We start from the raw sequence: 23395 nt of genomic DNA on the forward strand, positions 1-23395 counted from the left end.
CATGTTTTTTTTTTTTTTACGAATTGCTTTTCTTTTTTAATAGTATGTCTTAGATCTTCCAGGTGAAGTTCACAGATCTTTACCATACTGGTTTTTTAACTGTTGTAGTCTTTCATAGCCTGGACGTGTATTACTCAAAAGCCTGATGGATGAAACTGATTGTTCATTTTTCTCTTCGTGTTAGTAAAAATTTTTGTGCACATCTCCTGCATGCACAGCATTTCATCTGGGGTCCATACTGAGAAGTGGATTTATTAGGTCATAGGGAATATGTATTTTTAATATTAATAACTGCTACTCCAAAAATAGTTATACCAGTTTGTTCCTATCAGCTATGGGAGAGTGTCTGTGTCCTCACAGCCTCCAAAACACTTGATATTATCAAATATCTACATGGGTGCCCATCTAATGGGCAAAAAAATGATATCTCATAGTTGTTTAATTTGTATTTTCCTGTTTACAAGGCAACTTGAACATCTTTTCTATGCTAATGGTCATTTGTTTTTCTGTGAATTGCCTGTTCAAATCTCTTGTCCAATTTTCTGTTGAAAAATTCATTATTAATTCATTCAGCAGATATGTACTAGAATGCCTACTGTGTGCCAAGCGTTATTCTAGGTGCTAGGGATTCTGTGGCAAGTTAAATAAAACCCTGCCTCAATGAGGTGATAGTCTAGTTGTAGAAGAAAGACCCAAGCAAAAGGAATTGAGAAAATAGATAGTATATTTTATGGGATTAAAAAGAAGGGAAAGGAGCTAGGGACAGCCATGGGGGTAGGACTCGATTTTAAATAGGATGGCCAGGAATCTTGTCCTTTACTCATTCGCTTGTAGGCATTCTTTATGTATTGTATGTATTAATCCTTTGCATGTTATACATTACACATATTTTCTTCCAGTCTTTAATTTTCTACCAGTTTAGATGACGGTACTTTTGTCTTGCTCTTTCTTTTTTAAAATTATAAAATCTAACTTGTTAATTGGAACATAGTCATATAAAAACTGAAAGTTCCTTCTTTCTAGGCAACCCATTGTCAAGAGCTCTGGTTTATCGTTTCCACTTATTTTCTCTTCTCCCTACCACCCCCTGACCCCCAGTCACCAATTAAGCATAGTTTCGGGCTGTTTCTCCATAAATGCAATTCTGATCTATCACACTCTTTCTCAGGGCTGCTTAATATTCCATTTGAAAGAGGATCCCTGTAATTTATCCAAGCAGTCCCCTCTGGCTGGACATGCAGGTTGCTTCCAATTCTCCATGACTCTAGACATTGCAGCAATTCTGTGTTCTTTCTGCTGCTCATGAGCTTCTTTGTTGTTTTTGTTTGTTGGACTGTAGCCACCATACCCTGTATGTTAATGGTGCTGTAATAATTTGGTTTTGTTTTCTTCCCCTCAGCTCCATGGCTACATGGAAAACAAGCCGCTGGGGCTTCAGATCTTCATTGGGACGGCCGACGAGCGGATCCTTAAGCCCCATGCCTTCTACCAGGTACACCGGATCACGGGGAAAACAGTCACCACCACCAGCTACGAGAAGATCGTGGGCAACACCAAAGTCCTGGAGATTCCGCTGGAGCCAAAAAACAACATGAGGGCAACGTAAGGGCTGGGGGCTGAGGGCAGTGGGTCTTCATGGGGAAGTGATGGGGCCAAGTGGCAGGGATTTGGGAGGAGGAGGGAGTTGATGGAAGCAACCGTAGACGGTGGTTCCCAATTTGTGAAGGACCCACAGAGGTTTCTGTTTTAAAAGTCTCCATTTTAAAAGTTCTAGACCTAGATGTTTTTCATGTGTGTTGAGAGGAAGAATACTTATGCATCTTTGGTTTATGTTGCTTGGGATGAGGCTAAGTTTATTTACATTTATAAATTTATTTGACTTAAAATTATTAAACAACTATGCAGATAGGTCTAACCTCACAGAGCTGATATGCATATGGCTAAAATGTGGGAAACATTGCACCCATGTGTTGGAGTTTAAAAAACTTTATTAGAGAATAATCTCAAACATGAAAACTGCGAGAATTGTACAAAGAACTCCTGTTACACTGTTCGCTCAGATTTACCAATTGTTAACATTTTCCACATTTGCTTTATTACTGTTTTTCTCCCCCCTCTTTATTTTTTCCTGAGCCGGTTGCGAGTTAGTTGCAGACATCGTGCCTTTTTACTTTTAAATGCTTAAGCATGCATTTCCTAAGAACAAGCATGCTCTCTTACGTGACCACAGGACATTGATCAAATTCAAGGTATTTAATGTCCATATTACTACTCTTACTATTGCATAGTCCATAATCAGTTTTTCCCAGTTGCGTCTTTGAGTTTTTCAGGTACTTTGGAGAGTAGAAAAGTAAGCATGCAGAATCTCCCTAGAGAGGTAATTTCCACTGGGGGATTTTGCTAATTACTTTGTGTTTTACCCCCATTTTGGTTTAAATTCCTGGCTGAAAAATTTATCCGTGTATTGCAATCCCCCGCCCCCCTTGCGGGTGACCTCTCCTGCTCCCCGAGATGGTCAGTTATCAGTGGGGTTCTTGACTTTCCGGCAGCATTGACTGTGCGGGGATCCTGAAGCTTCGGAATGCGGACATTGAGCTGCGGAAAGGCGAGACGGACATCGGGAGGAAGAACACGCGGGTGAGGCTGGTGTTCCGGGTGCACATTCCAGAGTCCAGCGGAAGGATCATCTCCTTGCAGACAGCATCTAACCCCATCGAGTGCTGTAAGTTGGGTTCTGGGCAGGGTCGGTTTTTGGCAAGTGTAGTGTATGTGACCCTGGGCAGTGCAGCCTGGGCAAGGTACCCAGCAAGAATGTGTGACCCGCAGGGGTCAGCGGTGGCCCAAGATGACCAAAGGGGCCAGAGACAGAGCACATTTCAGGGTTTCTCTCTGCTTCTCTTTACTTGTGGAGGGTTTACTGTGAAAAATAATATGGCTGATAAGTAGCCTACAGCTTGGTTTAGAAGGTTTGGAATGTATAAGTGTTGTGCTGGTCTCAAAAAGGGTGATGCAGTTGGAGTGAGTTCACTGTACTTAGTGCCCCCTTTTTTTTTTTTAGATTTCTTTGTTTGGTTGCGCCGGGTCTTAGTTGCGGCAGGCGGGCTCCTTAGTTGTGGCATGCGAACTCCCAGTTGCGGCATGCATGTGGGATCTAGTTCCCTGACCAGGGATCGAACCCGGGCCCCTTGCATTGGGAGCACAGAGTCCCATCAACTGTGCCACCAGGGAAGTCCCTTTTTCCTCTTCTCTTCTTTCAGTAGAATAATAATAATATCACGGTGGCTCTCGCTTACTGCACTGTGACTCCACTGGTCACTAGGCTAAGTGCTCAGTGTGTCGTACTCTTTAAATACTCACAGCAGTCCTTGGCAATGGCTGGTGTCGTGATGCCCATTTTAGAGAAGAGGAGGGAGAGAGATGAGGGGTAGTGTAACTTGTCTCAGCAGGGCTGGGATCTGAGCAGGAGCCTTGGCATGCAGGAGCCACACGTCCCCATCGCCCTCAGCCCATCCCTGTGTGTTGACTGAGAATCTGCTCAGTGTCTGGTGCTGTGCCGGGGGCCTGCAGATGAGCAAGATGTTTTCTCTGTCGTCAGTGAGCTTACAGTCTGGTGTAAGCTAACCCACACAAAGATGCAGAAGATTTTCAGAATCCAGTACAGAGTGGCCAAGATCCTGTTTGGAAGGTCTCTGAGCAGAGACCTGGCCCAGCTACATCAGGCTTCAAAAGAAGAAATCACTTTGAGATCATTCTTAGGTACTTTGGGCAAGTTTGTTGTTGGGTTTTGTAGTTAGATGTGACAAAGCTTATTGTCTGCTCAGCTTTTGAGAGTTGAGAAGTCATTTTTAAAAGCATAAAAAAAGAAGTAAGCATTGTTCCAGAAACAAAAGCTGTTTTTATTAGTTTTAAAAAGTCTCGTTCTTCTAAGAATATTTTTGTACTCTTACAATAATGTTCCATATTCAATTATGTTTCAGGGTTTTTTTCCCCCCTTTTTACTGGACATTTTACCATAATTAGGTGTCACAGAATCAGCTGCCTGCAGAGACGAGGGAGGTCGTGGACATGAGTGGAGTGGGTTGGGTGGGTAGTAGTGGTAGAGACTGGGGGCCAGGCTGGCACATTCCCCACCTAAATGGGTTGCTGTTACCCAAATCCAGCCAGTGTTTCCATGTGGGAGTGTCGACTCAGTGTGGCCAAATCTGATTTTTTTTTTTTTTTTTGTGGTACGTGGGCCTCTCACTGTTGTGGCCTCTCCCGTTGCGGGGCACAGGCTCCGGACGCACAGGCTCAGCGGCCATGGCTCACGGGCCCAGCTGCTCTGCGGCACGTGGGATCTTCCCGGACCGGGGCACGAACCCACGTCCCCTGCATCGGCAGGCGGACTCTCAGCCACTGCGCCACCAGGGAAGCCCCTGATTTTTTTTTAAAGATAAACCAATAATCTTCTGATTTTTAAGAAAAGCGACAACAAAGTCAAAATACTCTGTAGGTCAGCTGAGAACTGCACGTGGCTTGGATTCATCAGAGGTAGTCTTAATCAGACACTAATGAGGAAAGGGAAAGTATGAATATTTTATGCAGAAAGCATTGAGGAAGACTGACCTTCAGCCAGCAAGAGGAGAGGGTGGACCCTCTTTGGTAGAGAAGCCAGAACTTGGTCTTGATTGGTCTTTGGACAAGGGTGAAGGAGGCCTGTGATCTCTTCCAGGCTGGTGAGTCAGGATGGGGACCAGGCTGAATGTGGTGGTGAGTTTGTGCTCTGAAGTTAGAGGAGAAAGACCCAACAGCAGACAACAGAGGAAAACAAGCGTTTGAAAAACATCATCACAGAAACAGTGAAGGAATTCCCCTCCTCTGCCCAGCAGACCCCACCCCTGTCCCCCAAGTGCTAGTCGTGGTGATTGCCCCACCCTGGTCTTGGTTTTGAACATCTCAAGACATTTGGGGAAGGAAACTCAGGCTCTTCCTCAGTGATTTGGGGGATTTTGAGAAGATAAGGTCTTGCCAAGATAAGGTCTTGCCTTTCTGGCAAATGACTCAGTCTCCAGGATGGGGCTGTGGTTTGTAGCAAGGTGGGGGTCAGGAGGCCTCAGGAGGGACCGTTGATAGGAGCTCCTGTTCTCTCCATCTTTGGGTCCTTCAAGTCATTCTATCTCCTGTCAATCTGAGACTTTAAGGGTCAGCACTGGCTGCACGCACCTCCAGCAAGATCCTCAGGGTGTTAAAAGTTGCGTGAGCTTTGAACATAGCAGTTTTTTGTTTTCCTATTCTTGTAAAAAAGTGTTTGGCCGATTGAACTACTGTGCTTTGACAGATAAGGAAACGGAGACTTTCTTGGTAAGGTGATTTCTTGTTAAGGTGATTTACTCATTTTTACTCGGTAGGGAGCAGAGGCAGAGTCTCCAACTTTCTAGTTCTGTGAAATAGCTTCTTTTGGTTTCTGCAACACCAGCCTCTCTGGCAATACCAAGTGGAGCTCCCGATGGGCCACTTTCCCTCTCGCGGAGGGAAGGCAGAGCCTTGTGTCATTTTTATCTCCTCTGTTCTGTCTGGCAGTTCCAACATTTATGGACTAACTGAATTCCTGTTTGTTTGATCCTTAGGGAGATATTCAATATTTGTTGACAAATTAGTCTGTGACATGTATCAACACAGTATGCGTACAATAAATATCTACTGACTAATTGACTTCATGTACACCCCTTGGGGAAGGTAGGTTGGTAAGAAAAACACTCAGTGGGCTGGTGCTTATTTGCAAGGCTAACTTGTTTACTTTGGAGATGTCTTTTACGTGACGTATCAGGGATCAAGGTTGAGTTCTCAGAATCTAGTAGAAAAGTCTGGAACAAGCTACTGGAGGCCACTCTTTGGAAAGTGGAGTTACTTGCCAGAAAGGCAGATCTCTTCTCTTTATTTATAGGCCAGTGTGCCCAAGGTCAAATCTCACCTGTGCACAGAGGGACACCCCATGTTTCTAGTTTTCTGTTTCCAGCGGATCTTCAGTGTTGCCAGGGAGGTCCTTTGAGTTCCCTCCCCTATTCTCAGCAGAGACTCTTTCGAACCTTCTCTGGTCTCCCAAGCTCCGGAGGCTGCCCCACCCTCCTCCCACTTGGAGGAGAACGTGGAAGAGCTCAGAAGGCAACACCCTGGTCTTGCCCAACAGAGACCTTGCACACGGTCACAGCTGTGGGCAGCCTTTCCTCGTCTGGGACCCTTGGAATGGGACAGTTCTCCTTACCCCCTGGGTTCCTGAGAGCTCTCGGCTTCAACTCCAAGTTCCCTTGTGCTGGTGGAACCCTTGCTTCCCTCTTGTGCAAGTTCCCAGGCCTGGTGAAGCCAATTACCACCACCTGGGAGCCTTCCAGCCACAGAAATTGATTCTCCCACAGATCTGAAAGCCAGAAGCCCTAAACCAAGGTGTCATCAGGACTGGTTCCTTCTTGGAGGCTCTGAGGGAGGGAGAGTCTGTTCCAGGCCCCTCTCCTCCGGTGGTGGCCGGCCATCACCAGCGTTCCTTGGCTTGTAGACACATCACTCCAGTCTCTACCTCCATCTTCACATGGCCTTCTCTGTGTGCCCTCTTTTCTCTCTTCTAAGGACACTCTCATGGGGTTTAGGACCCCGCAATCCAGGATGATTTCATCTTCATCCTTATTCACATCATTGAAGACGCTGTTTCCAAATGAGGTCACATTCTGAGGTTCTGGGTGGGCAGGAAATCTTGATGGGGCTCAGTTCAACCCACGACACCTCCTCAGCTGCATTTCTCGGCTTCACCCTTCTCTCTGCTCCGCAATTCCCAAATCCACGGGCATCTTCCTCGGGCTCCTAGGCTTCTGCCTATGCTGTCACCTCCATCCAGAGCAATCTTAGCTGCATGTTGGAATCACCTGGGGACTTCTAAGAAAAAATAGGATGCCTGAATCCCACCCCAGAAACTCTGATTCAGTTGGTCTGCGTTGAGCCCTGAACCCGTAGACTTTCAGAGATGCCTAGTGATTCTGACATGCGGCAAAGTTAGAGACCTACTGCTGGGAGGTGGGGTGCCCGCATCCCTCAGTTGCTTAGTTAACCCCTCCTTATCCAAGGCCCCAGTTTAGATGGCCCCTCGAGGAGGAAGCTTGCCCTCACCCCATAGGGTGTAGGGTCCCCTCTCTGTGCACTGACACCCAATTTACTTATCAATCTCTCTTAGGTAAGGTTAGGGGCCAGTGGATGTTAGCCAGGGCCTGGCACATAGCAACTGTCTCCAGAATGTTTGTTGAAAAAAATGAAAGTGTGAAAACAGTGTCCTCAGGCTGCCCAGCAGGAGAGAGAGGCAGCCATGAGACAGAGTGGATGTGTCCCCAGGGGCAGATGCCTTCTCCCGTGAGAACTTTCCTTGGGTTTTCTCCTTGCCCTGCAAAGGGGCCTCTCTGTTCATCACATTTCAGGAAACACCTAAAGCAATTTCCCACCGGGCCCTGCCCGCTCAGAGCACAGAGTGTAAATTCACTTCGCTCGTTTTGCAGGAACTGGGGGCATGGGTATGAGGTGTGGACTAGAAAATAGCTTTTCTCACATGGTGTTTTCAGTCTCTCCCTTTTCATGACATAAATGTGTTTTACCAAAGGTATAATTAAGATACGCTAAATTGCATGGACCGTAAATCTTCTGTTCAGTGGTTTTGACAATCGTGTACACCAGTGTGACCACCACTCCAAACAAGATACAGGGCGTTTTCCCTCGTTCCTGAAAGTTTCCTCCTACCCCTCAGCCAGTGCCCCCTCCCCAGCCCCATACACAGGCAAGCACTGTTCTGATTTCTATAACCATGGATGCGCTTTCCCCATTCTAGAACTTCATGTAATGGAATAGTACAGTATGGGCTCTCTCGTGTCTGGTTTGTTTTACTTATAGCATGATGTTTTTGAGATCCATCACTGTTACTGTGTGATTTGGTGGTTCATTCCTTTTTTTTTGTTGTTGCCCAACAGTATTCAATTGTATGAATATAACGATTGTTTATTTACCACTGATAGACATTTGGGTTGTTTCTGGGGTTTGGGGATCATGAATAAGGCTGCTATGAACGTTCCCCTTCAAGGCCTTTGTGGACAGATGCTTTCGTTTCTTTTGGGTAAATACCCGGTAATGGAATTGCTGGGTCATGGGGAAAAAAAACCATATGTTCCAATTTATGTATTTTCCAAATCGTTTTACACTCCGTACAAGAGTGTCTGAGAATTCCACTTGCTCACTAATATTCGGCTTTGCCAGTCTTTCTAATTGTAGCCATTACAGTGAGTAAAATGGTATCTCGTTGTGCATAACCCATAATGTGCATTTCCCTAAAGACTAATGACGCTGAGCCCTAATCTGTGTGCTTATTGGCTGTCCTGTGTCTTCTCTGGTGAAGTGTTTGTTCAGAGCTTTTGCCCGTTTTTATTGGGTTACTCATATTTTTATTGTTAATATACAGTAGTTCTTTTTGCATTGGGTATGAACCTGTTGTCAGATTTATGTATTATGGATATTTTCCCCCAGTCTGTGGCTTGCCTATTTATTTTCTCAATTGTGTCTTATTGAGAGCATGAATATTTTATTTTGATGAAGTCTAGTATATTCTTTTCTTTTCTTTTGGGATTATTACTCGTTATATTCTCCCAAGAAATCGCCGCCTATCTGAAGATAGCAGACATCTTCTCTTCTGTTTTCTTCTAGAAGGTTTTTGATTCTGGCTTTTAGGTTTAGGGATACAAACCATATCAGGTTAATTTTTGTGTATGGTGTGAGATAGGGTCCAGTTGCATTGTTTTCCGTATGGAAATTCAGTTGTTTCATATGCCTTTTTCTGAAAGTGAGAGCTTAGACAACCGAAGACTGTTGCCTCCCTCACTACCTCCCCTTTACTCCTCCACTACACGCTCCTAAGTCTGACGTGGAAGATGGGTGATCACACAGCAGTGCTTTATGGAAATCCTTAGAATTAGTGAGATCAGACAGGCAAATTGACTTTGCTTTGCTTCATAAATCAGAGATGCTCTCTTGCCCATCTGCTTCCAGAAGCCAAAACGACCCACATAATTCTTAAAGGCCCCTTAACATTATTCTTTTAATTAAAAGTATATTTGGAGTGCATTATATAGTACTAGGAACTGGGGATGCAGCAGTGAACAAACCAAAGTCGTGGCCATCATGGAGATCACATTCTAGTGGGGAAAACCCACAGTCAACAAGCAGGCAGAGACATCATTTCAAACAGAGCTAACTGTCATGGTGAAAATAACAAAGATCATGTGTTAGTGACTTGGGGGTGGGGGAGCAGCAACCTTAGTCATTCTGACCAGGGAAGACCTCTCTGAACAGATGGCTTGTTAACCTGGCCCTGAGTGACGGGGGAGCATGGCCCAGCTGGAGGGTAGAGCAGGTGCAAAGCCCTAAGGCAGGGATAAGCTTGCCATCGTCAGGGAACACAGAGGCAGCCGGGGAGGCAGTGTGGAGTGACGGGTAGGGAGAGGTGTAGGAGGTGAGGTCTGAGAGGAAGCAGGGGACTTTGGATTTTATTCTAAGTGAAACGGGAAGCCTTGAGTTCTACATAAGGGACTGGCATGATGTGATTTATATTTTAAAACTTGTTTAGCACAGTGCCTGGCACATAGTAGATGCTAATAAATACTTGAAGACCAAATGAAGGAAGGTAGGACATAAGGCGGACACGAAGGGGAGGAGGTAAAGGACAAGGAACTATTATCAGTCACCTACTGTATGTCGAGCACTTTCTCTGTTGCTGCTAAATCATTGGGAGGACACCAGGAACTCAGCATCTGTTCCAGTTTTATAGATGGGAAAACTGAAGCACAGAGAGGTTAAACTAATTGCCTGTGGTCACACAGCTAGAAAGGGACCAAGCCAACTGTGACGACCATGTCCTGCTGGATCCCAGGACACCAAGGTTGAGCTACATCACGAGTGACAGACTAATTTGGGCCAGAACTCCAAAGGGTGACGTCATCTCATATAAACTGGAGACCAGATCAGCGACCCTTAGGGAACTGTGGCCACCCTCCCACCACTCTGCAATGGATTGTCTCCCTCGAGACCCTGTAGCAGTAAATCTTGGGTGAAATTTGGGCAGAGGGCAGGTAGGCCAGGCCTTTGTCCGCCCCGGCTCTCTAAGGTGGCTTTTAAGCAATGACTAAGGGATCACATTCAGAAACATCAGAAAACCAACATGTTGGGAGGAAGCAGGGTAGGGTGATGGTTAGGACTGTGGGTCTGGGTTCACATCCTGCCTCTGCCACTTACTAGCTGTTTAGTCCCGGGGAAGTTACTTAGCACTCTGTGCCTCAGTTGTCTCATCTGTAAAATGGGGATGGCAGTAGTACCTATCTCAGTACAGTAGAATAACCCCAATGCCTCTCTTCTGGTATGTCTCATGTTTTCCCACTTGCAGCCCTCCCTGTAGCTCTGCAAAGCAGACGTTACATACCTCTGGTTGCCACTCTGTCACTGCTGAGAGCCCACAGCCCCGCAGCAGTAGGTGTGAGAGTTTAACAAAACACTAACTGTTTCAGGTGAGCTGGCGGCAAGCCGCACGCCCTGCTGCTAAGAGGAGCTTAGATGATTATCTGTCTGGTGCTGTGGGTTGGCTGGGTGGTGATTACAGGAAAGCTGGGTTTTTGGGGAGCCCAGGATTGGGGTGGCTTCTCCACTGATTGATATGGTTACCTGACCCTGCGATTATGGCCTTTTACTGAGCTAGTTTGGCGGGGCTGGGGAGGCAAAACTCCCTTTTATTGAAGAGCTGCCAAGTGCCACCTGCCCCCAACTGTCACATCTATTAACTTGTTTCTACCCTCATCGTAGCCTGGGAAGACTCAAAGACTCTGAGCTTACTAGCGGACTGAGGTTCAGAAGGGCTGGCTAACTGATTTGAGAGTCACGTGGCTGGCGAGGGAAGGGGCAAGAGCTGGGGGTTAAAAACCCATGTCCTTTTCTCTGTCTGGGCTGCCTGGGTCCCCCAGTGACCAGGGAGCTCGTTAGTCGAATGGAGATTCATGGAGCCCCCTGTAAGGGTCTTGGTTACTGGAGATATGTGGGAATATTCTGCGGGGGCTCCAGGTATTGGAATGGAGAAGAATAAGAGCCCCTCCTATGGACCCAGCACTGTGGGGACTGGACGAGAGGTACCAGTCTTTCAGGGCCGTTGTTTGTGCTCCTTTTTCCGTAGGAGGAAGCTGAGACCCCCTGAGGTCAGAACTGGCAGGTGGTCTCATGCACTGCGGACCCCCTGCATTTGCAGACACCGCGCCCCAGTCCCGTGCCGTGAATGCTGACAGGTCCCTCCCAGAGGTGAACCCCACACTCAGGGAGAATTGGGTTCCTCTGCCCCAGGGTCCCGCTTCCCAGGGAAGACCCATCAGTGGCCAAGGCGGGGTCTGAGGCAGCCTGAGGGGTCAGTCTGCCGGCCCTGCTCCCGGCCCCTCCCCGGCAAGGCCTGAGTCAGCACCATGTTCTGGGCCAGGCCCGGCTCAGCCGGGCCAGGCTCACAACCAAGGACAGGGCCTGATGTACAGACAGGAAGTGTTTACAGCAGCTGGGATGGGGGGTGGTCAGTGCTTGGGCCAGAGTGAGACTGAAGGGGGCTCTCCTCCTGGTCTGGGCTGGCTGGCGGCTTTCCCAGTGGGTCCTTCTCCATTTTACTAAAAAGAGGTCCCTCTGGGTAGGGGAATCCCACAGTCTGGGTTCAAGTTCTGCCTGTCCGCCTTACATAGCTGTGAGCTCTCAGTGCCTTCTCCTTTGGGAGACTCAGCGCCCTCACCTCCAAAATGGGAATCATTCCTGCTTGTGGTCTCATGAAGTTTAGCAATAAAAATAAACATAACAGACATTCATTGAGCCCTGATGAGGTACCACACACTTCCTGTGCATTAGATCATTTAATCTGCAAACCGCTCTCTGAGGTTGGCCCTATGATGAGTCCCATTTTATAGATGAGAAAACAGAGGCACAGAGAGATTAAATGACTTGCCCAAGGTCCCAAAGCTTGATGTCACCGAGCTGGGCTTCGAACTCAGGCTCTCACGTGGCAGCATCCTTACTTTGACCCATGACCGTAACTTGCTTCTTCATGTGTGTGCTTTATAATATAAACAAAAACGTATATAAAAAGTGCTGGAATCCAAGGCACTCTCTATGGCAGCTGTAATTATTCGCTGTTAGCAGAACCCACCCACTCTGCACAACCAAATTTCCCTGACCAGCTTCTCCCGCCTCTCTCCTGAGGTTCTTGGGTAGATCATCGTTCTTGGCCAGGCAGCCCCCTGTCCAGGCTGACCTGGAGGACCCCCGCCTGGTGTGAATTTCCCTCTCTGAGCCTTTACCGCCGGCTCTGCTCCCAATCAGCCGCTGTTGCTAGTGAAAGTAAACACCCAAGCTGGCTAAACCAACAGCGCCCTGTTGATTCAGAGCTCATAAAACATAGGAGCCCCAAGCCACTTTATGACATGCAAGAATCCAGGGGCAGGAGGGAAGCCTGAGGTAGTCTCCTGGCTTCGAGGGCCACCTTGACGCTTAAGCCAGAGCTGAGGGTCTAGCCTCCACCCACAGGTGAGACCTGGGCCGTGGGCTTGGCTTTAAGCTGGTGGCCCCCTGTTTGGTTAGAACACTGCAGGGTTTGGGGTTTGGAGGGTCTGGAGTCTCCAGTGGTCGAAGAGCCGAATGGGACTCGGTGGGGACGGCTACGGGTGGTGGTTCAGGCCTGGGGGGCCCAGTGGGCTTGCAGAGAGCCCTCCCATAGGTCCTGGACCGTGTCACCCCAATTAGTAGCCCTAGGTGTTAGAGGCTGCGTCAGAGAGGGAGAAGGAAGTGGACCCCAGGAGGGTGGTTTTGGTTGCTGTTTGCCTGTCTTCAGTTCCTCTTTCAGGGGCTAATTGGATTCATTTGCTTTGCCTCTGGGCTCTCTGAGGATGGGGGGGGGGCCTCCCCTGGAGGAGGTCTTCTCGTCCTCAGGTGGCCTCTTAAGTGTGAGACCTGGCTCTCAAACAGAATGTGTGTAACAAGTCACCTGGAAAGATTGTTTAAATGCAAATGTCCAGGCTCCTCTATGGGCTTAGGTGTGGCCTGGGGAAGCTGCATTTTTATTAAGCACCTCCCCCAACCAGGTGATTAGGCTGCAGGTGACCCGGGAAGCTCCCTTTGAAAAATGCTGGGATTCAGGGCCAAGAAACCTGGGTTTGGGGTCGGGATCCACCAAGAACAGCAGTGAAGAGAGCAGTACTGTGTGTAAACACGTGGACACGGTCCGTACTTATTTGGTGAAATAGCTAAGACAAGACAACAGTGGTTCCCGGCGCTGAGCACAGGGCAGCTGCTCAGGGAGCTACAGCTCTTCCTGTTGTTCGCCATACTGGCCGGTGTTTATTGAGCCAAGTACACTTTCTGTGAATTCTCCCATTTAACCCTCACAGCAGCCTGTGAGATGGGTCTGCTAACAGCCCCATTTTTCAGATGGGAAAAGTGAGGTTTAGAGCTGGGAAGCCCTGTGCAAGGATCACCTGGTGGGGACTTGAGCTGGAACTGAGGACCCTCCAACGTGACAGCCTCACCCAGGCAGGAGCTGCTGCTCCGTGAGCGTCTGTCTTTCTGTCTGTAAAATGGTAGAATTAGGGCCAGGGGGTCATTATTGTTTCAACTCCCCAGCTGATTCTAATGTGTAGCCAGCACTAAGCAGCTCTTCGCAGACTTGATAGCTCATAAGAATCACCTGGATTCCTTGTTAAGCTGCAGATGTGGGTTCCGTAGGTCTGGGGTGGGGCACGAGGTTCTGCACCTCTAATAATACCGCCCCCGCTTCCCTTGATGCTGATGTGCTCGGCCCACACTTCGAGTTGCAAGACTGGCGTCCAGATAAAAGCTTACAGGAAGCCGGACTGGACTCTTCAAATTTTCATTAGAAAAGATAGTTTTCCTTCAGTAAGGGGAAGGAGCAGGAAATGCAGACTTGGCAAAGGGAGAATCAGTTAGTTGCTTGAAACTGTGAGGCTGTGGAGGGAGAAGCAATGAGTTTGCTTCAGGAAATAGCAGAGTTGTGTTCACAGCAATGCACAGTGATTCACGGAGCAGCCGTCTGGCCCAGCCTCCCGCCCACTGCTGAGAACTCACGGCCACGTCCAGGCCCCGGCCTCGCTGGCTTGGGAGCCCTTGGCCGGCTTGCCCAGGAGCCATGACTCAGGCTTTCCACCTGCAAAATGGGAAGGATGGCTCTTGCCGCCTCCCCACCCATCCCTGGGACCAAAAGCCCCCACTGGCCCCCTGAACGCATCAAAGGCGGATCTTAAAAGCTGGGACCTGCTCTTCTAGGCGGTGTGGCTGCCGCTTTCACTGCTAATAAATCCCCATTGGTGGCAGCTCAATTAGGAAGTCATACAGAACTCCTCTGTTGAAAGAAAGGCTTAATAACCTGGCCCATGTGGGAGAAATTAGCAGCTTCTGCAGAGAGGCCTTTTTAATAGGTACTCTTAACTGGCAGCCCCTTAGAACCGCGCTGGCTGGTGGGCCCCTGGGAACAGAGAGCCTGGGCTGAGCCTGGGATGGGAAGATACCGGCAGGGCCATCACTGAGAGTCATCCGGCTGCATTTTCAGTGTAAAGTGTCTGGGAGCATCTGGTCCGCAGCAGACTCCTTAAATGTCACCAAGTGTGTGGCTGCTCCTGAAGGGACTGATTTCAACGTGGCTCTGGGGCCGAAGGGAGGGGGGGTGCTGGACCTGGAGGCCCAGGCCAGCCAGGAGGACAGGGTTGGGTCTGAGCCTCGGGCCTCACGTGGCTGCGTCCCCGGCTCCCGGATGGGGAGGTCCGCAGGCCCCTGGCACGGAAAGGGCTGGCCCTCTGCCCAGTTCTTGGGCTCTGGGAGGAACGCCAGGAGCTCAGGCTGACTCACCCAGGGAGGGCCGGCCTCTTCGGCCCACGCTGCCAAGGCGAGGCCGAGGAGATGGTCCCTCATGCTGGATGGGACCCATTTCTCACCCTGCCCAGGAAAGGCATCTGGAGAGGGTCTTCGTTCTTTCCTGCAGCCCACCTTCAGAAGAATTGGTTGGCTGGAGGGGCTAGGAGATGGGGTTCTGGAGCTGGACAAACCAGTTCTGGAGGGGTCAGATCTAAGCGTCACCCCATCTGACTTCTCCTAGGCTTTAGTTTGCTCCCCAAAGGTGAATAATTTTAGTACTTCTTTTCTTAGAAGGTTACTGTGAGCATTCAAATATGTCACTGTGGTTAAACACTCAACCTGTGTCATTCCTCATTGTAGATGCAGATGAAGATGTAGGCGCAGATATGTAGAGATAGCGATATGTAGATGTGTGTCAAGATATATTGAGACACGTCTGTATCCATATGTATCTCCATCCATCCATCAACCCTTCCTCCCTCCCTCCCTCTCTCTCTCTTTCTTTCCTCCCTTCCTCCCTTCCTTCCATCTATCAATACTTGCATCCATCCATCACAGGCATCCCCTGCTAAGTCCTAGGAACTGTCCCCAGCCCTGGGCTCACAGCATGCACAAAGCAACGCTCCTCCCTCCTGGGCTTACCTTCTCGTGGGGAAGAGACGAAAGACAAATGAACCAATAAAGCTACATGTAGTGCGCCTGAAAGTGGACAGTTCTTCGGCAATGATTAAGCAGGATAAAGGGGAAAGAGGGAGAGACACAGCCAGACAGATGGAGAGAGGGTGGGTACTGCTGTTTTAACTCTGAGGGGGAGAATGGAAGGGTAGGGGTAAGGAAGCTGCCCTGAGGAGGTGACATCTGAGGAGAAACCTGCAAGAAGTGAGGAAGGTAGCCATGCGGGTAATCAGGGAAGAACCTTCCAGAGAGAAAGACTTGAAAGGGCAGACACTGAAAGATAGGAGCATGCTATGTATGTTTGAGAGATGGTGAGAACATTCTAGAAGTGTGACTGGAGCAGAGTGAGCAAGGGGGAGTTCTAGGAAGTGTGGTCAGAGAAGTGATGGGGGCAAATCATGTTCAGGATGGCAAACGAATTCCAAGGCCAAGGCATCTGAACCTTTAGGAATCAGGTCCTGAAGTTTACATCCGTGAGCCCTTCGTGTGTTGCTGACATCAAGTGCAGGAGAAGAGAGTACATTCTAGCAAAGGCAGTCTCTTACAAAAAAGTTGATTTGCCCATCCTTTTATTAAAAAAATCAGATTCTCACTCTCCTTTCCTCCCTCAAAGGAGAACAGGCATCTGTCCCTTGATTCATGAAAATGAAAAGTGTTGTTAGGAGAAAATTAGCCGAAATTACTTGGGGCATTTTGACAAGAACATAACATTTGCATAGTCACTGGTTGCCAGGGGTGAGGCTTCCATGTTTGCAACGACAACAAGTGACAAAGGTGGGCAGAGTGCATTGTGTCCCGTTCCGTGAAATCACTGGACGATTCTGCGTGGGCGTCTCCTGTCATCACACTGTCTTCTTTTTCTCTCACCCGCAGCCCAGCGATCCGCCCATGAGCTGCCCATGGTGGAAAGACAAGACATCGACAGCTGCCTGGTCTACGGGGGCCAACAGATGATTCTCACGGGACAGAACTTCACGGCCGAGTCCAAAGTCGTGTTTACCGAGAAGACCACAGGTCAGGGGGCCTTCTGAGTGCCATACAAAATTGACCATCTTTTTCTTTCCAATGACATTGATTTGGGGGATAGATCCCATTGTGTAGAGTTTCCTATCCTGCTCTCCTTACCATGAGAAATTTCCCTTGTCTCCAGTGATCTTGATATTGACACGGTTCACCATTGCATGAGCGTGTTATAATGTATTTTAACTCATCCTTGCTTGTTTTGTTGGATGATAAAGTTTTGCCCAACCCTAACTTTTTTTTTTTTTTTTTTTTTTTTGCGGTACGCGGGCCTCTCACTGTTGTGGCCTCTCCCGCTGCGGAGCACAGGCTCCGGGCGCGCAGGCTCAGCGGCCATGGCTCACGGGCCCAGCCGTTACGCGGCATGTGGGATCTTCCCGGACCAGGGCACGAACCCGCATCCCCTGCATCGGCAGGCGGACTCTCAACCACTGCGCCACCAGGGAAGCCCCCCACCCCTAACTTTTAAAAAAAAATTATATTTTCACATCAGGAGACACATTCTTTTAAGTTTTTTACTGTTATCAAGAAGGGAGGGCTAGCAACACAATGATTAATCGTGCATGCTCTGGCCCTGGGTATCCTGGGTTCAAATCCTGCCTTTGCTACTTGCTTGCTCTGTGATCTTAGGCAAATTACCTGACCTTTCTGTGCCTCCATTTCTTTATGTATAGAATGACAATAGCAAGAGTTATTACCCCATAGGGTTGTCGCGAGGGTTAAATGAGTTAATACACGTCAGGTAATTATAATGGCACCAGGTATATTGTTAGTCAACAAATACTGGCTGCTTATATTTTTATTATAAATAGTACTGCAGTTAATCTTGTTATACTTGGAGGATTAATCTTCTTATACATGAATCTCCATGTGTATCTTTTTTGTTTATTTAGGGTTTATTCCAGAGTACAATTTTGGATAGTCATTTCAAGAGCTTGAAATACATATTGCTTCTAGAATTCAAATTACCTTCCAGAAACATACAAATGGGAAACTTCCACCAATACTGTGTCAGTGATGGTTTCACCCCATCCCAGAAGTGCCGTGTTTTTTAATTTAAAAAAATATTTGCTGAATTGGTACTGTTTTGACTTGGCACTCCTTTGCTATGAGAGGTTTAATGTTTCTGTTTATTGGACCTGTGTATTCTTTCTTATGTGGACTGTCTGTTAATGTGATTACCAATGAGGACATGGTAGAAAGACAGTGATCAAAAGTAGGAAAAATATCAGGTTATATAATTTATTTGATAGTTATCGATGCTAGGCCAAGATTTTTTTTTTCTTCCTATGACATGATTTCCAGTTAATTCAAAGGGGTGTTCGTCTGTTTGTTTACTGCCCTGAGGAAGATCCACAGACTGTCACAGGCAGGTTGTCCACTTGTGGGGATATTGCACTGCATGAGGGTACCTCCTCTGGGGGCTGCCATTCAAACTGGGTACATCCTGGAGCTGTGTGTTACTAAACTTCTGATGGGAGGAAGCGGAGTGTCTTAGGGAAGGGGTGCTTCTTCCCAGGTCACACAAAGCCTCTTCTTGAGATGGGCTGGCCCTGTGACTAGGGTGTGACAACTCCTTCCTTACACTTTGGAAGCATGATAGAAGGCTGGTGGTTTTAAAGAAGTTTGATGAAGCCATTGCCAAAAAAACCCCACAAAAAACGGGCACTAAGTAAGGCTGTGGCAGTGGGGAGACGGACAGGTGGGTTTGAGTGGTTCAGAAGGCATGTGGTCAGTCCCTGCGGGTTTGAGGGGCTGTGGTAGTGCCGTGAGGGGAGAGGAACGCAGATGTATAAGTGGATGCATTGCATCTGTCATATAGTTGTCCAGTACTTTATTTAACCATTCTCCCTTTATTGGATGTTAGGCTGCTTCCAACTCTGTGCTATTGTAAGTAACTCAGTGATGAACATCCTCGATATTCCTTTGGTCAGCTAGGTAAGGACTCATGTTCTCCAGCCAGTCTGCTTGTGTTCAAAGCCCAGGTCTACTACTTTCTAGCTGGGGGACCTTGGGCAAGTTACTTAACCTCTCTGGGCAACAGTTTCCTTCTCTGTATAAAGAGAATGGTGGCAGTTCTACCTCGTAGGGTGGTCATACGATTAAGAGTTCATAAATGCTTGGTACAGGTGTCCCTCAGTATCTGCAAGAGATTGGTGCCAGGATCCCCGTGGATACCAAACTCTGCGAATGCTCAAGTCCTTTGTATACAGTGGTGTAGTATTTGCATAGAACCTATGCACATCCTCTCATATACTTTAAATCACTCTAGATTACTTATAAGACCTAATACCAGGTAAATGCTATGTAAATAGTTGCCAGTGAGTGGCAAATTCAAGTTTTGCTTTTTTGGAACTTTCTGGAATTTTTTTTGGAATATTTTTATCTGCGGTTGGTTGAATCCATGGATGTGGAACCTGTGGATTCGGAGGGCCAACTGTACATAGTAAGTGCTTGATGTGTATTAGCTGGTGCTGTTTGTTATTGTTATTTCCGAGGGTTGAGGCCTACATGTGGTGTAGTGCGTTCAAGGGGCGTGCACAGTTTTAAGTGTCTTGATACATTTTGGAGGAGACTTTGTCAGGTGGTGGAACAGCAGTCTCGTGGCCAGAAGTTACTAGGCTCTCACGAGACAGAGAGCAAACCTGTGTGGCTGGAGTAGAGGCTGGTTATCACCAGGAAGTGCTTTGATGAGCAGGCGACGCCCAGAGCGGAGAGGTCTCCTGATGCCAGGTAGAGACGTGGCTTTGGTTTAGTCTACACATGAGTAAGGTAACAGGGAGCCATGGTGGGTTCTTGAGCAGGAGAGTGACATGAAATGTAAATGGCCAAGTAAACATTACCTGATGGATCTCCAGGACCAGGAAATCATCCTGCTGGCCTTCTGCTGACTTTCACAAGAAGTGTATGGCTTCAAGGCGCCTTATTGGCAGAGGGGAAATGCTAGTAATATACAGACATCTTGTTCTCTGTGTCCAGGTTGGCAGTCTCTTTGAGGGGCTGCTGGAAGTGTGCAGGGATGGCTTGGAGGCCAGGTGCTACCAAGTTCCTTGTGGAATTAGGAGCCAGACAGCTTTAAACTGTCTAGAGAGCTTGTGAGGCTACTCAAGGGCCTCCAGTAGGTATTTGCTGGCTGGCTGGCTGGCTGGCTGGATGGAAGGCATTTACTCTCTAGTTTTCCTTCTCTTGGTTTCAGAAGAAATTTCAGTTTACTCTTGAAGGGAGGAAAACCCAGAGTCTGTTTCAACTTTGAAAAATTGCATGTTAATAAGAAGAGGAATGATAATAGTTTTCTCTGATAGAAGCCTGTCTGTGGGCGGGCCCTTTGCCTGCTGCGTTCCGCATCTTGTCTCGTCGAACCGGACGCCCGCGGGAGGCAGGTGGCTAAGCCTGGAGAGGTTAGCGGACTCACCTGCAGATAATACAGCATCGTTCTGTTGTTCAGTTTCCCTGGACCTCAGATTCCAGTGAGCGAGTTAATAACAGTCTTGCCCTCCCAGAGTTAAACGCATAAGCAAGCAGCGGGCACTCAGCACGTCGGGCGTGCTTGTGGAGTGTCCGTTGTTATTTTTACGGTTTCTCCAGTATTCCCATTGCTTAGGCCATAGACATTGTTTATTGGACACACACTGCCCCAGTGCGGGCCTGGCAGGCAGACTCTGGGAGGCTGTAAGCTGCACTGGTTACCAGCATAGCTCTGAGGTCAGACGGCCTGGGTTTGAACCCATGATCTGCGTTTGGTAGCTTTGTCATCCTGGGTAAGTCATGTCACCTCTCTGAGCCAATATTTCCTCTTTTGTAAAATACAGATGATTTACTTCACTTGAGAGACAAGAAGATTAAATGAGATGATACAGTTTAGGCTCTTTGCATAGAGCTTGGCACCTTACAGATGCTCATTAAATGTCAGCTTTTATTATTATTCTCATCATCATCATCACCAATCTTGGCTGTGGAAGGACAAGGATGGGTACGATTTTATCTCATGGAACGAAGAGACACTGAAAAACAAGAATAAGTAATAATACACTATGTGCCAGGCCTTGTTCTAAGCACTTTATATGTATTAACAATCTGATTCCTCATGGCAGCCCTACAAGATAGCTATTTTCTGATGAGAAACTGAACACAGAGAGGTTAAATAACTTATCGAAGATCACACAGCTGGTAAATGGCAGTGCTGGGTTGGCCCCTAGGAAGCCTGGCTCTAGAATCTGTATCCTTGATCATTTAGCTTTTCTACTTTGAAAAAGTTCAGAACCAGGTTAATTTGTCTGAAGATCCTTTAGCTGCTCTGAGCCACTGACTTGAACCATTTTGTGGTGAGATAGACTCTTGAATTCTGCCGCAAGTCACCGAGGCCAGGTAGGTCCATTTAGGACTGTGGCGTGTCTAACGTACAAGAACCTGGGGTGAATACGGTCCCTGGATCGATGCCAACAGACAAGCCGGGGTGTCTGAGGTGTCCCTGGGCCCTCAGAGAAGTGGTGGGCTTCTCTCGTGGGATGTCTGGCTCCGGGTGGCTCTAACAGACAGAGGTGGGGAGTTGCCTTGTGTTTGCAGGGAGCCAGCCCTGCTCTCTTGACCCCAAGAACTTGCCTCCCAGCCCAGGACTGCCTTCTGCAGGGGGAATCCCTGTTGCTCAACTTCTTTTTTCCAAAACGCAGCCCCGTTCCCATCTCCATGGACAGTTTGGCCAGCAGGGCTGCTGCGAGGTGGGGCGGAGTGGAACAGTTGAAGTTTTCCAAGGAAGGGGAACCCCAGCTGGTTCTCACATTAAGGAAAGGTGGACAGCCTCCTGGGCTAATCTTAGCCCCCCTGTTGGGTCATCGGCACCACCAGCTCCAAAGTTCTTTTTATAGCCGTCGACTGAGATGGAATTGGCAGTTCCACTCCAGCAGGATGACAAATTGGAGGACGGTGGAAAAACAGTAGGAGAGGGGTAGCGTGGTGTTTCTTAAGTTAGAAAAGCTCGGTGTTTTGGAAAATGGCATCGTATTTATAGCAGCAGTAATAATAATGATTATTATATTGTTTTTATTACCATTTTTAATCATTTGCATGACTTCCAGGAGCCCGTATGTGCTGGCCCTTGCCCGTCTCTCTGATTTCAGCTTTTAGACTCACCCTCTTGCTCCTTTGGCCATAGCTACGCTGTCTTCGTTCTGTCCTCAAACACCCCACACTCCTTTCTGTCGCAGGACCTTTGCTTTTGCCGTTTCCTCATGGGTTGTGGCCTCCTACTCCTACAAGTCTCAGCTCAGGGTGACTTTCTTAAGGAGCCCCTCCTTGACCAACTGCTCTGAAGTTGTTCAACCTCTGCCACAGCCCCTCTCTGTCCCATTGCCCTGCCCTGTTTGCCCAGTAGTAGTTAGCTCTACTGGAATTATCTTGTCTCTGATGTCTCCCGCGTCAGAGTTCCTTGAGGACGGGGAGGTGGTGTTTGCCTCTGTATGTGCAGCATCTAGAACAGCCCCTGGCACTCAGTAGGTTCTTATACATGTTGTTGAATGAATGTGTCCTCTCCTTTAATAGTCATACTGGCCCCGAGAGGCAGGCGCATTACCCCCGTTTTACAGATGAGACAACTGAGGCTCACAGAGGTCAAGCCATGGGCCCCAGGTCAGCTCACAGCAGGTAACAGAGCTGGAATCCCAGGCAACATTTATCATCAATCCCCAAGGACTCTCTCTAGGGACATCCAAGAGGACAAAGAACCCAGCAGAACGATCAGCATCTTTCCTATTTACCATTTTCAGTAATTGCTGAAAAGCCTTTATATATTCTGTGAAATTTAAAAAATGTGTAACCTTCTAGGCGAAGGTCACGCCGGGAAGTCCAGGCTGTTCCTGACTTCAGCTGGTAACCCTGGCGCCCGGCCACCCAGGCCTCAGGCGGAGTCGGGGGTCCCAGCAAAACATTGCAAAACAGGAAAAAATCTAAGGACACAAAAATAAAAGTGATGTGGCAGCGGAAACCGGGTTGCCATGGCTTTGAGCGACTCGCTGCGCCTGGGTGGGATCCAATGTTTTGGAAGGTTCCTCCACATGACACAGGGTTTTGGAATTTTTCAGCTGGTAAATCTTTCTTAATTCAGGCCCCCGGCCCCAGCCAAGTAGCTCCCTGGCTCTCTGTGTCCCGCGGGGGCGTAGGTTGGAAACTTGCCCGCGTCGGATTACTCAGCTTTGAAACTTAAATTGTTTGAAGAGAACTTGTGTTTTGTTTTGTTGGACGATTTTCTGGACCACTCTGATGGCAGAGGCTCCTATCACCTGTTGAGAGGGCAAATTGATTTTTTAGAAAGGAGGCGTGGGTGGTGGAATTCCCTCTTTCCCACTGAGTCATCATATCCTAATGTGAGTCATTTTATGACTTGGAGGTTCCCAAAGGTTGTATTTTGAGCTTTGTTTAATAAATACAAATACATATGCTTAAAATAAAAATTTTTTGCTAAATTAAGTACTTTTCCATGAATTAGTGCCCTGGAAACATTGGAACTCGCTTAGAGAAGACACCTCCTCTTCCCACCTGTTTTTCTCCGTGGGTTGGGCTTCACCCAGTCTGGTGTCTTCTGAAAAAATTGACCTGGTCTGGGAGTCCCTCTGCTTTGGTCTTCCCACTGGGAGAGGTCAGACTCCAAGCTGGGCTTGCCCATGACTAAGACTCTGTAGACCTTTGCCCTCGGTGACTCACGTCCACCGTGTCACTGGCCCCCGGAGCTGGAGCCCACCCCTTACACACAGCTGGCTGGGACACAGAGCTTTCCTCC

At 48.1% G+C, this 23395-nt stretch overlaps 1 protein-coding gene across 4 annotated transcripts in view; it reads left to right on the forward strand.

The window, feature by feature from the left end:
- The window catches only part of NFATC2 (nuclear factor of activated T cells 2), a 144350-nt gene that overhangs the window by 62051 nt on the left and 58904 nt on the right, over window positions 1-23395 (forward strand). For all 4 annotated transcript variants that reach the window (XM_024750299.1, XM_024750297.1, XM_024750296.1 and 1 more), the window contains exons 4-6: window positions 1400-1602; window positions 2550-2722; window positions 16480-16620. In XM_024750299.1, the coding sequence (XP_024606067.1) occupies window positions 1400-1602; window positions 2550-2722; window positions 16480-16620 (517 nt within the window). The remainder of the gene's footprint in view (window positions 1-1399; window positions 1603-2549; window positions 2723-16479; window positions 16621-23395) is intronic.

Source organism: Neophocaena asiaeorientalis, unplaced genomic scaffold, assembly GCF_003031525.2.
Source record: "Neophocaena asiaeorientalis asiaeorientalis breed wild unplaced genomic scaffold, Neophocaena_asiaeorientalis_V1.1 scaffold606, whole genome shotgun sequence".
Lineage (NCBI taxonomy): Eukaryota > Metazoa > Chordata > Mammalia > Artiodactyla > Phocoenidae > Neophocaena > Neophocaena asiaeorientalis.